The sequence below is a fragment of the Sceloporus undulatus genome, chromosome 5 (genome assembly GCF_019175285.1).
Source record: "Sceloporus undulatus isolate JIND9_A2432 ecotype Alabama chromosome 5, SceUnd_v1.1, whole genome shotgun sequence".
Taxonomy (NCBI): domain Eukaryota; kingdom Metazoa; phylum Chordata; class Lepidosauria; order Squamata; family Phrynosomatidae; genus Sceloporus; species Sceloporus undulatus.
Genome location: NC_056526.1, coordinates 33,983,149 through 33,999,807, shown reverse-complemented (window position 1 = coordinate 33,999,807; position 16,659 = coordinate 33,983,149). Strand labels below are relative to the sequence as shown.

Sequence of the window (16,659 nt, the reverse complement as noted above, 5' to 3'; positions counted from 1 at the left end):
CCCTATGTCTCACCATGCATCCAGGCCAGCTGTGACCGTCACAGCTGTGCCATTCTCTCCACCAATTAAAAGTCCCCCCATCTGTACTTGCCAAGACCATATTGACCCCCGCCCCCCAATCTCTGCTAAGGTGAGAGAATTATTTTCGGAACAGGAGCGGTTATACAACAAATGAATTATTTATCTTTTTTGCATCAAGGAAAAGAAAAGCATTTAGTTAGAAGCCTGGTTTATTTATCTTCTCTGTGTTTGTGTGTACTGTATGTGCATGCACATATACACACACAACAGAGTCTGAGGGGAAAAGATCTTTATAGGAACAGCTGAAAATCCCCATTAAAGGGGGAATACACTAAGCCGACTAAACAACAGCTGTATGCCATTCTCTTCCTCTCTCCCATTTTCTGAATTCTCCCCCCCCCCCACAAGACTGTGACTTTGTTACATAACACAGCCCAAGTACCCTTCTGGCTATCAATGATACACAAGATTATGTTACAAGGGCTTCATTCGCCAAAGCTTATCAACATACAGGCAATACTAATCCAACGCCCCCCTCTTTCCCCAGTGCTCTGTGCTCAGTTTCTCCCTGTCCCTGTGAAACTAACAAACCTAGCTGTCTTTTTTCATATTTCAAAGCCCCCCCTAATTGATGCTTCTCCTTGTCTCTTGTGTGTTTCTTTTCCAGATTTCAGCGACAGATGGATCCCCCTCTCTCTCTTTCTCCCTCCTTTTCTCTCTCTCCCTTTCTTCCCTCCCCACTTTCTGCTCCACTCCCTATATACCTATATATTTTTGTTTTCAACATGCTTGATCTGAAGTTCTGAAGCCTTTTTGGAGGGGACCAGCAAAACAAGAAGGAGGAAGCAACAGAGCGCTAGCAAGACACAAAGGCAGTTCTGCCTTGTTCTTCCAGCTGCATCATGGTGTCGTTGAGGGCAGGGTGTGAAGGAGTCACACAAAGACAATTTATTGTTGAATGTTTTGTTTTCATTGAGCTTTGAGAAGAAGCACTATATATATATATATATATATATATATATATATATATATATATATATGTTTTTTCATACAGCCCAGTTGACCACACAAGAACCAGACTTTTTTTTGTCCTCATCTTGGTGTGGAAAAAAGGTGCATATGATGATGGCATCAAATAGAACTGGGGTCCTCAGGCCTTTCAGTTGCTAAGCGGCAAGGGTGTCTAAAGGTTAACCCCCTTCTCTCTTTCTTTGGCTGTGTTTTTGCCTCTTTTGGCCAAAAGGGGGCAGCATAGCCCATCATGCTCCGTGTGGGATTCTGGGTGGCTACCCTGCTCTGGTTTTTTGCTCCTGGCTTGGTCCATAGTGACTGCTGGCTGATTGAAGGAGACAAAGGTTATGTGTGGCTCGCAATCTGCAGCCAGAACCAGCCTCCATATGAAACCATCCCCCAGCACATCAACAGCACTGTGCATGATTTGCGGCTGAATGAGAACAAACTCAAAGTTGTCCTGTATTCTTCTCTCAACCGCTTTGGGAACTTGACAGACCTCAATCTAACCAAGAATGAAATCTCCTACATTGAGGATGGAGCCTTCATGGGACAGTCTAACCTGCAGGTCCTGCAGCTGGGCTATAACAAGCTCACCAACCTGACCGAGGGCATGCTGCGTGGCATGGGCCGCCTCCAGTTTCTCTTCGTGCAGCACAACCTGATTGAGGTGGTAACCCCTAATGCCTTTGTGGAATGTCCCAGCCTGATCAGCATTGACCTGTCCTCCAATCGCCTCAGTCGGCTTGAGGGAAGCACCTTTACCAGCCTTAGCAACCTGATGGTGTGTGAACTAGCTGGGAATCCCTTCAACTGTGACTGCAACCTCTATGGTTTCCTCATGTGGTTGGTGGCCTTCAACAATGTTACAAAAAACTATGACCGTCTGCAGTGTGAGACTCCCCGGGAGTTCACTGGGTATCCGCTTCTCATGCCCCGACCACACCATAGCCGCAATGCTATCACCATCTTCAAGTCGATGTGCGGTGATGGCACCTTTCCACCCATCTCCAGGATCAAACCCACCCAATTCATAACAGATCCACAACGAGACCTAGATGACATTCCTGAGAACTCAGGAATAAGCCCAGGGGAAATCCTCTCAGCTGAACCCCCTGCATCTTCCACCACAGATTCCTCTGTCAACCCCAGCATCAAGCTGCAGCATGTGACTATCACATCAGCTGCCTTGGTGGTGACAATCCCCTCCCCCTTCAGCAAGATGTATGTGCTGGTTCAATACAACAACAGCTATATCTCTGATGTAATGACTCTGAAGAAGAAGAAGGAAGTTGTTACTCTCACTCATCTAAAGGCTCATACAGATTATACATTTTGTGTGGCTTCTATACGCAACTCCAAACGCTTCAACCATACTTGCCTCTCATTTGCCACCCGCAGCAAAGGGAGAGAGGAGCCAGTGCCCAACACTTCCACTACAACCCATTACATTATGACCATCTTAGGCTGTCTTTTTGGGATGGTTATTATTCTTGGCATTGTCTATTATTGTTTGAGGAAGCGTAGAATACAAGAGGAGAAACAAAAATCCCTCAATGTCAAGAAAACCATTCTGGAGATGCGTTATGGATCGGACATCGACACCAGTTCAATGGTACATCCATCACAGAAGTTAGGAGAACCACCTGTTATCCCAGTATCACGGATGTCTTCACTTCCCTCCATGATTGGTGAGAAGATGCCCTCATCCAAATCGATGGAATCTGGCATGGAAACTCCAAAGGTCACCACCAAGGGCAATTACATTGAAGTTCGGACAGGTGGTGGTGATGGGCTAGACAGGTCACAGAGGGATGATGACCTGCATGAACTGGACAATGGGCAAGGTTCAGCAGCTGAGATCTCAACCATTGCCAAGGAAGTGGACAAGGTGAACCAGATAATCAATAACTGCATTGATGCCCTCAAGCTGGACACAGCTTCTTTCTTGGGGGGTGGAGGAGGGGTTGACTCTGACATGGCTTTTGAATGCCAGTCTATACCAGCCGGTTCTTCTGGTGGGTTGGAGAGGCCAAGTTTTCTCTCACCACCCTATAAGGAGAGTTCCCACCACCCCCTGCAGCGCCAACTCAGTGCGGATGCTGCGGTGACTAGGAAAACATGCAGTGTCTCCTCCAGTGGCTCCATTAAGAGTGCCAAGGTCTTCAGTCTTGATGTCCCTGACCACCCACCATTGAGCAAGGCAGATTCCAAGTACATTGAGAAAGGAAGTCCACTCAACAGCCCCTTGGATCGTCTTCCCCTTGTGTCTCCAGGTGCCATCCATCACCTAGAGGTGAAACCTTCTTATCACTGCAGTGAGCATCGACATTCCTTCCCAGCTCTGTACTATGAGGAGAGTGGGGACACCTTAAGCCAACGGGTGTCCTTCCTGAAACCACTCTCTCGTTCTAAGCGGGACTCCACATACTCTCAGCTCTCACCTAGACATTACTTCTCGGGCTATTCCTCCAGCCCAGAGTACTCCTCAGAGAGCACCCATAAGATCTGGGAGCGTTTCCGGCCTTACAAGAAGCACCACCGGGAGGAGGTTTACATGGCAGCTGGCCATGCCCTGCGGAAGAAAGTCCAGTTTGCCAAGGATGAAGATCTCCATGATATCTTGGATTACTGGAAAGGAGTCTCTGCTCAGCAAAAGTTGTGACTTTCTCACTGAAAAGAAAGACCCCCCCCCACATACACAAGTTACCCACCTGACTTCGAAACAAACCAATCAACTGGCAAAAGAAACTGAAAACCATCAAAGTTTACAAAACAAACAAAAAGAGCAGGAAAAAAACCACAAGTGAAATGAATGTCTCTACTGTGTTATAGGGACCATACTCTTTCAAAGGAGACATTTGCTTTTATATTGTGGTGACAAGAGGGTGAATGGCAGTAAAAGGGGTGCTGGACAAAGGTGAGAGGAGAAGGATGCCAATCAGGCATAGACTTAAGATACTAACCATCACTTTTCTTTTCCTGTTCTTTTCTTCCAAGAAGGGGAGAGGTTTTTCTCATTCTCCTAATGTGAGAGGCAGAGATACTGCCTTCATATCCTTCCCTTCCCTTCCCTTCCCATCCCATGTTTTAAAGGGACATAAGAGATGCTTTTTCAAAATGGACAAGTCATAGCCAGAGTCATGTTTACACAGCTCAGACTAGTAGCAAGAGGTCAGTTGTGCAGGAGCCAAATATGGCGTTAGCACTCTGCTGGGACCATAGTTGCTAAATCCATGGGAGAGACCAGATGACCCACTGTTGGTGTGGTTGGTTCATTTGAAACATTATCTCAGCTACATCAGAACTACTCATAGAAAAATGGGTGGATCTAGGCTTAGTCATAAATAGGGTAGATTCATTCAAATGAATGGGACCTCAATGAGTCATGGCTGATTTCAGACTAATTGACTTCACGGAGTCTACTTTATATGTGACTAAGGTTGAATCTGAGCTGCTTCCTCCCACACACCAAATGGTGACATTTAAAGGACTCTTAAAGTGAAGACAAAGATATGGTGTCACACAAATGAATATCCTCTCCATGTACCAGGTTTTCTGGGCCTACTCCCATGCTTCCACATCCTCCATATCTTGTTGAGATGTGTGCAAGCAAAAACAAGGGCAAAATGTGTGAGTGGGGTGGAGGGTTGCTTCTTTGGCATATCCTTGCTTGCCCTGAACCATGACTGATGTGAGCAACTGGTTGAAGGATGTACTGATTTCTTTTTTAGCTGTGGAAGGGCCTGGGAAATGCAGTGTCGTTATAAGAGGTTCTTCTGTCTTTTTTGTATCCCCTCCCCAATTGTTAAGGAAAGTAATAGAAGTGAGAGTAGACTCACTTTCAAAGAATCCCCTGAACCTCGTTATAAGATTTAGTTGTCTTCCAAGAAAAGAGGAACAAGGGTGCTATCCAACACAGGGAAAGAGGGGCCAGCATCATAAGTGAAAAGAAAGGAGGACAGTACAGTGCCCCTGCGTCATATGCAGGTGCATTACTGCGCTGCATGCATGAGCCCCATTGATTTCAATGGGGCTCGAGCATATGTGGAATTTGCCTTACTTGGGGGGATCCGTTTTGGACCCACCCACCTCCGCATAAGGCAAGGGTACACTGTACCTAGAACCCCTCTACATTCTGAAGGAGTCTTGACCTCAGCACCATGATTTAGGCAACAGCACACAGTTCCCTCCCAGGATCCATTGCACATCCTTGTGGAACAGAGTTTCATGACAGGCTAGGTGACAAGCTCCAGTCCTTGTCTCCTTATTGAAAAAGAGTGGAGAATTACATATTGAGATCTCCAAAATTAGAACCTCAATTTCATTTACACATCACTGCCAGAATTTGACCAAAGTGGGGATAAAAGGAAGAGAGCAATCCAATCTTAGACTGGGAAGAAAGCGAGTATAAAGAATACTGTGGGATTGTCTTGGAGAAAAGTAAAAAGTGTTAAGGAGGCCTTCAGCCATTGAGTTGGGCAATGCTTTGTATAGTGGAATATCATAAAAGCTACTTAATAAAAGTACCAAAATTGGAACTGGAGATAGGCTGGAGGCATAGGCATCATCTGGTGACATTGCTAGGCTAGTCAGCTTCACCTATTAACCAGCCACCTTGCTGTTGTCTCCTGCTTCTCCATGCCCATGTCTTCATTGCAGCTGCTGATGGCTTCCATATACACCTGGGGAAGGTATATCACTCAACAAGTACCAAATGACTGAAAAAGAGTGGGAAAGTAACAAAAGGAAGCAGAGGTATGGTGGGATACTGAGTGTTACCCAGCAGCACTGATGCACAGCTTGGAAAAGTTACACCTCTATAGAAGACAACTTCCAGAAAGCTCTATCCAGCTTGTACAGTGGCCACGATATCTAGGGAGTTGTGAAAACTAGTATAAAACAGTCACATTTCCAAAATTTAGCCTGATGTGGCCACCAGAAGCCACGGGGGTAAAAATGATTCAATCAAGGAATAAGTGATAAAAATGGAAAAACATAGGTAGTCTCTTGGCATAGTGCTACACTATAGGTTATTTGCTCATCTATGTAACAGAACCAGTCTGTGATGGCTCTGTTTTGTAGAGACAATAATAGGAAGCAGACTAGTTAGTTTGCTGGAAAAACATGAAAGCAGTGGGGCTTAAGAGGCCATAGCTAACATGTTCTATTGATTTCAGTGAAATCTAAGCATGAGTAACTTGCCTAGATGCGACCCAATTCTTGTGTCAAGCAAAAAGCACTTCTCTTGCTTTCCTTCCCAACCTCTCTGCCATTTGATACACCTTATCATACCATTTGATACCTTCTTTTAGCTCATGACCATGTTACTTCTTAACATCCCTGCCTTGCAACAAAGATCCATGACTAGTAGTTTACCCTGCTTCTATGGTCTGGAGCACACCAATAAAGCACAAGCTTTATTGCAACCACAGAATGCACTAGTGATTTCTTTTCAAGTTTTAACTTTGCCAAGCAAGGGGAAAGCCCTGCTTCCCATGATTATTTTTAAACCTTGGTTGTATTATCCCAAGGGCAGAGATAGGGTTGAGGAGATCCTAGTTCTAAGATCCAAAACTAGATCCCATTTCCATAGCAAGACAAGAATCTTTCCTCTCTCAAGAGAGGCCACAAATGTCTACACTCAAGATGAGGAAGGAAGAAGGGGATGCCTTGCAATCAAGCCTTATCTGCCGCATTCCCCCCCACCCCCTAGTTGTTGCCCTGCAGGAAGAATAGCAACAAAAAGGAATAAGAATGTGAAGCTGGATTTTTAAAAATTTGATGTAGCATATCCGACAGCTTTGTTCATCTGTGCAGTGTTACTGGGGCTAGGCAGCTGGGATCCATGCTCTTCTAGGAATGATCCTTCCTGTGAAAAATCAAATATTTACTGTTCAATGCTTAGTGACAGATTAGGCAACCTAGTGCCCACTAGCTGTTTTTGACTATAACTCCTATAATCCCTGACCATACTGACTGAAAATGAGGAAAGAAGTAGTCAAAAACATATGGGTGGGGGTTTCCTCCCCCAGTTTGCTGCAAGAACACTTTCCTCCTACACCAACTTCTTTGCTTCTCACAGCACCCAGTCTAGACAAGAAGGACCTTTCTCTTCCTTCATCAAAGATGTGAACAGCAAAAGTATGTTCACAAATGGTACTCGCAATTTCCAGATGGGGTGTTAAGTCTTAAGGATTTTGCCAAGATGAGAAACAAGTAGAGATGCAGATCCCAGAGAAGCATTCCTGTTGGAAACTGCATGGAAATGTTAGGGAGATGTTTTCTGTAGGGAACCTTCCCAAAGTGCATTCTTTAGGTTACATAGGGACCAGAGCTTGAAGATGTTACTTGTTGTGATACTTGTTGAATACCAGTTTTTAAAAGATATATTCTGGAAGGTAAAGTGCGTATGCTATCAGGATCCAGTTTAATGGAATCCAAAACCAAATTCCTGTTGGAAAGATTCTGAAACTAAAGTTTCACTGGAATTCTGAATGAAATGTCAGATATCTTGCATTGTCTCCTTTGCATGCCAGCATGTTTCTCCATGCAGTGATCCTAGAAAATTATAAAGCAGAACCAAACAAAGTTTAGGATTCCCATGTAGAATGCTTAAGATATCTTTGATAACATGCCCTTGTGATGAGAGCATGGGAAAGGGGAGTTTATCAGCAAGACAAACCTTTTTAGTATTTCTTGGCTGTGGTGAGGGACATGTATCCTGCACTTCCTAAATTATGGAGAAACTAAATATAAAGAGCTTCTAACAATTATGGAAGGATAGGGCTGCTGATGCTGTAGAATTGCCTGGATCCAGCTGGGACTATTTGAGAATTTCCCCCCACAGTAGGGTTGTTGCAGTAGAAGAGGAGCTCACCCAGCAACAACATCAACAACAGAAAAAGTCCTATTTTATGTAACTGTTTAAAAATATGTACCAACGCCACCCCCATATAGATCATCATGGCCCTAGGGAAATGAGATAACTTGCCTTTTGACTCGGAATCAGGGTAAAGAGCAGTGAGGTTGGAAGGAAGGTGCACTTAAACCTTGTTTCCCATCTCTACTGTGTCACCCCAGCCTCTCCTTGCCACCCCATAATTTCTACTGAGAAACAAGGTGGGGCATGAGTAGTGTGTTGCTCTTGATTTTGGCTCCCTCCCTCTACCTGTCTGCACAATGCAGAGACAGGGATTCAGAACATAAGTGGTGATGGTTCAGGAGGCGGAGGATGTAGCAAGTGGAGCATCTTCTGGATGTGATGAACAGGGGTGGGCATTTATAGGCTACAAGTAACCTGCACCCTTCTTGTGTCCTGCAGTGCAAACTTTAGGCTGTGGGGAGAATATTGCATATGGTGGGACTGTTCCAACAGGGAGGAATGGCAAGGTGATGTAATAGGGAAAGGAGGCCTGCTCCAGAGACTCCCTTATCAACTCCCTTCCTTGCAGCTAGTTTAAGACTCGGAACAACTACAAAGTACACACACAACCAGTCTGGAAAAAAAAGAGAAGATTTAAGCGTTATATTTGCATGATGATATTACTGTATTTTTCTGAGCAAAAACATCTTTTGTGTATGTGCTGGTTTGTTGGGACTAAATCTGACCATGCTCTTTTGCTTTTTCCTCCCATCTTGCCCCACCCCACAAATTCTCCCGTACTTCCTTAACCACCATTGTGAATTGAAATCTTTGGGAGGAAGCGGACTCCAAAGAGAACCCAAACCTGGTGCCACCAGCAAAATAGCACTCTTCCCTTCCAGTCCAGTCCACACTGTCCTTACCCCTTTGCAAACATCTGTGTGCTGGTTTTGGCTTGGGTGACTTTCAGAAGCCTAAGTGATAGTCCCAGTCCTTTAACTTATGCTTATCCTGCAGCAGTTATTCATCCTCATGAATCCTGGTTTTGTAGAAATGCTTGCCAAGTAAGGGCTGTTAGGCCAAGAGGACTCCCAGTTCTTGGCCAAAACATCTACTTCTAGGCCACCAATGCCAAGTAGAACTGCTGTTCAGGGATATAATAAAAAGTTTAATTTTAAGGGAATGACAGAAAATTTTGAAGGCCTCATCCAGACAATTTGGTTTTAATGAAGAAGAAAAAAGCACCCTCTTCCCTCTATTGTTGTAGCCTCTGGTGATTGTGCTTCTCCATCCATTTGCAGGTGACTAGGTAAAATAAGCCAGAATAGTTGATAAAGTGGTCTTGACAGAGGTCTTTCTTTTCTAAAATGAGCCTCTCCAAATTTAATCTGTCCTCTTTCACACTCCTGTAGTTCTTTCCATGGGGACCAGAACATCATTGGGGAAAAATTTCCTTGGGGCAAATGCACAAAGAAATCTGATACTTATTCTGGAGGAGTTCTTGTTTCCTTTCTTTGCTGCACTTGATCCTAGCAGTTACTGGACAACAGAGGCATCATGTTATCCAGTTGAGACAGAAGGCCAGAGTTGATTTCCTGCTCCATTCTGATAAAGCCTCTGGTTATTTCATTGAAAGAGAAGACCTAAGCTTGAATTGTCTCCTTTGAATGCAGTATTTTGGAAGTATAGACACCTGTCCCACATGGAATGGATTCTGGATATAACCCATCCCCCTGTGGGCTGCCTCAAGAAGAATATGATCAGAATATCAGGTGTCCTCTGGAGCTGACTGAGAGATGGCCCAGCAGAGTCAGGAGAACATGGACGAAGTGAGCTTTCATACTGAACCTACAACCTGAGGAAAAAAACACTGTGTTGATCCCAGTGCAAGATCATCATAGGCACAGCTACAGCAAATACTGCAGTGCTGTTCCTGCCTCATTCTCTGCTATCTTCCATCCTATGCCAGATAATTCCTCCTGAGGTGGGCGTGAAATATTCATGAACGACAAATGAAAATTTATGTCAAGGAATCTTGGCTGCGGCGGTGTCGATGTGTTTGCAATGCTAATCAGGCTGGGTTTTTGCTGGAGGCTCTCAGAGGCAGTGATGTGGGGCGGGAAAGAGGTAATATAGCCAGGACCCTACAAAAAACAAGATACAGCATATAGTGGGAGAGAAGGAGAAATGTGGTAGCAGAAGAAGTGAATGGCCATAAAGAGGAAGAGAGGTATATAAATGCAAAGAGAGGGATTGTGAGATAGCACTAGAGAAAGCAAAGGGTGTATATTGGTTGAATGAACAAGAAAAGGAAAAGATGTGTGGCTGTTACACCTTTTCTTGTTCCAGTTACTTCTCTAAACCACCATAAGGTAAATTTTAGATGCTCTCTACTGGGCATCTTTGCTCTCCCACACTGAAACTCTGAGTTGCCTATGTTAGTTAACCAAAAGGATGGAGATATGGATGGAGACAGGTGGATAGAATGGGGATTATAAACCAGCTGCATGGCAAACTGAACACATTAAAACTGCACTCTTTTAAAACTGTGTTATGGTTACTAGCCAGTAGACCAATTTATTGGGAGAGCAGAGTCTATCTTTTAATATACAGGTGCCAGCTTCAGAATGTGTTCTAGAGAGAGAGGTGGCATGGAGCTGGCCTGAATCCTCATCTACCCCAAGGTTTGTGCACATAGTCTTTATCTTTCCATCAGTCTCTCTTTTCATTAAACCACTTGGCTCCCACTCCATTGCTGCCAGGCCAAATACAAACACAGGATGAATTTCAGATAGCTTTCCCCTAACCTACCCATTTGAACTAAGGTCAAATTTGAAGAAACCAGGTGAGAAGCTGGTAAGAATTTCAAATGACATAACATTTTAAAGGTGACAGGAAAATGTAAAGAATATTTGGAGGGTACAGCAGAGAAAAACAAAACATAGAAATGGGTGTTAGTAGATTTTGTAATATGATAAAGTAATCTGATGCTTTAGACTGCATGTCCCATAAACTCCAGCCTACATAGACAATGGTCAGAGATTATGGGAGTTGTAGACCACAGCTCCCCTGCCTTTACTAAGAGGTTACTAAAACCATTTAACATTTCTTCACAGAGCAGGGATAGGGAGTGTGTTCCCCCTGGACATTGTTGAACTGCAGTTCTTTTCCCCATCTATGCTGATGGAGGCAGTATTCCACCAACATCTAGATGGACACCCATTTCCCTCTTAGACATCATAAGATCAGTTCCAGGAGGGGAAAGAACATAATAGAATAAGAGATCATCAAATATAAAGGGAAGAAACTGTAAAGAAACTGTATAGTAATGAGAATGAATAGGAAAAATACAACTGGGATGACAGAGGATAGAAAATTTCTGGGGAGATTAACAGTTCAATGGCATCTCTAGACAGGAGTTTTAGAATGACATGGATGTACTAGTTCAGAGTATCTGATGTTCACAAATGCTGGTACAATATGATATATGGAGAAATAATCTTAATTGACAGTGGTCCCACAGGGCAGGCTGGGGGCACATGTGGCCATCCAGATGTTAGATAGTTCCTGTTATCCTTCACCATTGGTTATGTTGGGTAGGGCTGATAAAGAATTGCAGCCCATCACTACTATCTTGTGGACCAATTGATGGGAGACACTTTCTCCAAATGGTGGAGGAACACCCCCCTGACTTCAGTCCATGAGTCCACACATCTGGGGGCCCAGCCTTTCCCCAGCCCTGAAATCTGATGGTGTTGTAGAGCACATTGGTCCTTTCAATTCTTTCCATTGATAAGGTGTCAAAAGTGGCAAGTCCCCATTTAATAAATGCTCCACAGAAAAACTGACAACAATGTTAGGAGGTGAGATGATGATAAAAGAGACTGAGAAGGAGACACAGGATTAGGAAACTGATGAGACAAGAGTTTGAGAGGGCAGAAGAACTAATCAGAGAAGACATTATGTTATTTTTGGAGACCAACAAACAGTCAATTCTGGACATTTTCCTTAAGCACCATCTCATCTTTTGACATACAAGTGAGAATCAACTGTCGCAGTATGAGGCAGCACAGGGCATAGTGTGCAAGGTACTAATGCAAGATTAATGTTCTACCAGATGAGCATGCCAGTGTCCAGATCAGCCAAAGCTCCTTGAGAAGAAGCAGCCACAGAAGGAAGCCAAGAACGGAAAGAGTGAACAGAATATGCAGGTAGTCCATTTTTGTGTGGCAGCCACCACTCCATTACTCAGCAGCCATGACAACTGCACATAGATGAAAGTGCAACCCTTCCAGGATCAGGGAAAACAGCCTCCCTAGAGTCACAGTGTACAAACTACAACACTGGGAAGTTGTTCTTTAATGGATCTCACTGTGAAATGTTTTGTACTGAGCTCTTTTTTTTTCCTGGGTGGGTGGGGGATTTTTGTGGGCTTTGAGGAAACTTTCACCCTACACCATCATGCTCCTTGACCCTCAAATATCTGCTTTTATGGTACTTTGTGGAGTTTTGCTCTATGGAGCAGATCTACACACTTGGAAGTCTCTTAGGGACATTCCTTTCTGCTGTAAACTGGAAAAAAGGACAAGATCCATCTATTTTCCACCACCATGACCTCTTTCCCCCCTTGATCTATTGTATCTCATTCAGGAAGATGACTCCATATACTTCAGGGCAGCAAACTTACCTGAAAGTGGACTGCAAATGGAAGGGTCTTCCTAAACTTACACACACACACATACACACATGAATCTTTTTCATCTTCCCGAGGTATGACTTTCCTTAGATCCTCGCCTCTCTCACCCTCTACTTCCTCCATTCTTGGCCTTTGTTTCAATTATGAGGCCTTGCTTTCAGGTGACTCCTACACTCCCAATAGCCTATGATGACATGAGGAGAAGGAGCCAGTAGTAAGAGGGGTGGAATCCCAGCTTTAGCCCTGCCACCCACAAGCACAGAATTGGGGTACAAGAGTAGGGGGTAGTGCCCCTTCCCCTCCAGGTCTCCTTCTCAAGTCCCACTTCTGCTCCCCTTGAATGTAATACACAATTGGAGGCAGCTGCCGGTTTGGGTCCTCACCAGCCGCTTGGGTTCCCTCCTCCTGTAATGATCCTGTGAACTTCGGTTGTGTATGGAGATTTATTTTTTGAAGTTTGGTTTTATTTTAGGTTTGAGTTTGATTTGATTTTTCTTTATTCCCCTGCCCCCTTTCACATTTTAAACTGAATGGCACGAAATTGTTTTCCTTGAATCGGAGATTCCTGTATGGAAAAAATCAATTTCTATATTTGCAATAAATTTCTTATTAAAAAAAAAGAGAGAAACCATTAAGCATGTCTCTGAGCTTTTCTATCTGTTATCTCTAGTACCAGAGGCAGTATACCTTCAGAACCAATTTCTGGGGAATACAAGCAGAAGATGCTACTCATTTACTGCTTGTAGTCTTCCTATAGGCCTCATGTTGCCTACTGTGTGAATGGAGTGATGGACTAGATAGACCTTTGGTCTGATCCAGCCACGCTCTTCCTGTGTTTGTATGATTTCTGTTAGTGGAACAAAACTGCTCTCTGGCAGTCCTGGCAGGGACAAAAAGATTACTGTCCTGAGAAGATGAAAGGGAAACATGGCTGCATTGTTATGTGTGCTGTCTCATTGTTATGAAGGTATCTCAGGACATGTCAACCACTTGCTTTGCTCTTTTACATAGTGCTACAAGGGACAGTGGTTCCTTTGGCCACAGTTTGACACAGACCTATGTAACCCTTAGTAAATTCAAACAGATGGACTCAGGCATGTTAGTGTTGACTCGTGGCTTTATTATCATAGAGAAACATTGCATCAAGGCTTGCATTATGGCGCCTGAAGTCGAAAGCAGTTGAACCAATCTCTCTCTCTCTCTTTCTTACACACACACACACACACACAGAGAGAGAGAGAGAGAGAGAGAGAGAGACTGTAATGGGCTTCAGTTATAGAGGAGAAGATTTCTTGTATACATTAGGAGAAATGTTTTAATAGAGGATTTCAACAGTGAAATCAATCACCTTTGGAAGGGTCAGGCTTCCTGTTAGGTAGAGTGAAGTATCTGTCTTCCAGACTTGGACACATCTACATTGGCCAGAATACTTCAGGCTGCTCCTGGAGTATCTTGGCTCTAAAACCCCAAATTCCCCGTTACCTCTGCACGCCAGAGCAACACTGGATGGCTGTCTACACATGCGTTCCACTGGGTCACCCAGTGCCACTGGTGTGAGTCCCTCCCTCTGAGGTCAGAAATGAGGCACCCAGCATTGAACACATCATTGTGACTTTAGAGGGAACAATACACAACAGTGGTGGTGGCACTGGATGGCACAGCGGGATGCATGTCTAGATAGCCACCCAGCAGCACTCCAGAGTGTTCTGGGTTTTCCTGGAAAATCTGGAGTAAAAGGTAAGCCTTTTCAATCAATTTTAAGTCAGTGGTGGGGTGAATTTGGTGCAGCCTGTCATGAAGACAGTACAGTAACATCCAAACAGTGATACCTTTATTGAACCAACCAAAATGCACAAAATACATGATGCCATCTTTCAAACCTCCAGTGGCTTCTTCATCAGGCAAAGGTGTTAAAATCATACAGGAGAAAGGAATGATAAAATGACAGTGTTAGTCATAGGCCTGCATTTTGTCAAGTTGTGTTGCTCTTTGGAGGAATAGCTATGTGAGCAGGCCCCTCCTTCTTCTGGCCATGTGGCAGTGGGAACAAACCATTACAAAGTCCAGGATATAAAATTTTAATTCCATTTTGTCATGAAAACGCTGCCATGGAGGGACTGGTTTAAATGGCCTGGGTAGATATGCCCCTGGAGTGTTGATGAAAAGGAACCAAATAATCATTTAATTTTTCTTGTTAGTGTTACTCCCAAAGGAGGCTCATGTGTGGTTTCCCACCCCCACCCGAAAGAATTAGGAGATTTAGCCAGTCTTTGATACTATGCATCTCAAGAGTTGTGAGGGTGGTTGGGATTTTTTATTCTACCAGAGACAATAAGATAGCTTGGGCCAACCCTAACAATGGCAGACTTATGAACTTTGCATTTCCTCCTTGCCAGCTCACCTTACTTCCATAGAGAGTAGTTGGCAGGCCTGCAATTTCAAATACTGGGCAGGTGGCATGAACAATGGCATCAGCCCCATCACTCTGGGCCAGGGATGGGAAAAACAACAACAGTCAAAACAGCTTTGAGGGAAAGTAGTATGTTCACACTTCCTGATATTTGTTGTGAGAGAACACACATCTCATCTCAAGCATTTACACATTTTCAAGGTTTATGGGATGTTTCAAAGAAACAGTGTACATAAAAAAATGTGCATATTTTAAAATGGAAATGGAAAAGTTAACCCTCAAGACTGCACATCAATGTGCAAATTAGGAAACATGCATAATAATGGGAGTCATTTCAGTGCAGGAAGAAAACACAAGTCTCACAACCTACAGCAAAACAAGGATGGGAGGAAAATGCAGCAGGTGGCATTTGGAGAAACCCTACAATAATGTGATCCTGATCTGGACAGCTACGTAAGTTTAAAACTGATCCAAGTCACTAAGGAGGACTCAAAACATACCAAGCCTGTAGCCTGGGAATAACCTGCCCTCATTTGAGGATAATTTTTCAGGGCCTGAAGAGTCTTTTGATTCTAGGTAGGAATGGCGGAATTTCAAAACTATGTCAGAAGTGTCTGTTAGAAGAAAAACTGAACAGAGGATTTTTAAAAAAGAAAAGAAAAAATAATAGATTATTAACAGGCTTCCAGTGGAGGAAGATGTGTGAGCAACAGTATAGTGCCTATCCTATGCCAACCAGATATCCAGAAACTATATTGTGTTGCCAGAGCTTTTCTCCATGAATGATAATTTATTTCCTCTTATTTGCAAACATGTAAGTGCCTACCATATATGCTACCCAGTCAAATGCCTGAAGCACAATTTGATTTTTTTTAATATTGTTATTGGCCCACTGATCTTAGAACTGAGGCTGCATCTGCACTGCAGAATTAATGCAGTTTGACACCGCTTTAACAGTCATGGCTCAATGCTATGGAATTCTGAGATCTGTAGTTTGTGAGATATTTAGACTCCTCTGAGAAACAGCTCTGTTGCCACAACAAACTACAAATCCCAGGATTCCATAGCATGGAGCCCTGGCAGTTAAAGTGGTGTCAAACTGCATTAATTCTGCAGTGTGGCAGCAGCCTGAGAGTGCATCTGCACCACAGAGTTATAGCACTTTGATACCATTTTAACTGTCACAGCGATTCCTGGGATTTTTAGTTTGGTAAGATATTTAGCAGTCTCTGCTGTAATGCTGTACTTCAGGGGGTGGACTAAACTTTCTAGCAGAGTAAAATTCTAAATACCTCACTAAACTACTGATCCTACAACTGCATAGGATGTCAGAGTCACAACAGTTAAATGGTATCAAACTGCTGTAATTCTGGACTATAGCTACACTGCCAGACAAGGAGCGCTATTTATCATTAGGTTGCCGTCATTAGGTAAGTGGATTGACTGTCTGAGAGCTGTTGACTGGTTCTGCTTCAGCATCTTCAGCAATTATTTCTCAGCTTCCTGAAGACCGGCAGAAACGTACAGTTTATCCCATTTTCTCATGAGCTAGCCAGCATGGTACAATCAGTGGTAAGCATTTCCTTTGACAGGAGGTCAAAGATGAGATGGCATGTAACGAGAAAAAAGATCATCAGTTTAGGGTTTTGCTGCATC

The 16,659-nt window shown here is 43.7% G+C and overlaps 1 protein-coding gene across 1 annotated transcript; it reads left to right on the top strand.

The window, feature by feature from the left end:
- Positions 1-1,043: 1,043 nt before the first annotated feature.
- Positions 1,044-13,219, top strand: ELFN2 (extracellular leucine rich repeat and fibronectin type III domain containing 2). The gene has a single exon (XM_042469969.1). It carries the CDS (start codon positions 1,283-1,285, stop codon positions 3,695-3,697), a length of 2,415 nt encoding a protein of 804 aa, XP_042325903.1. The 5' UTR covers positions 1,044-1,282; the 3' UTR covers positions 3,698-13,219.
- The last annotated feature ends 3,440 nt before the right edge of the window (positions 13,220-16,659 follow it).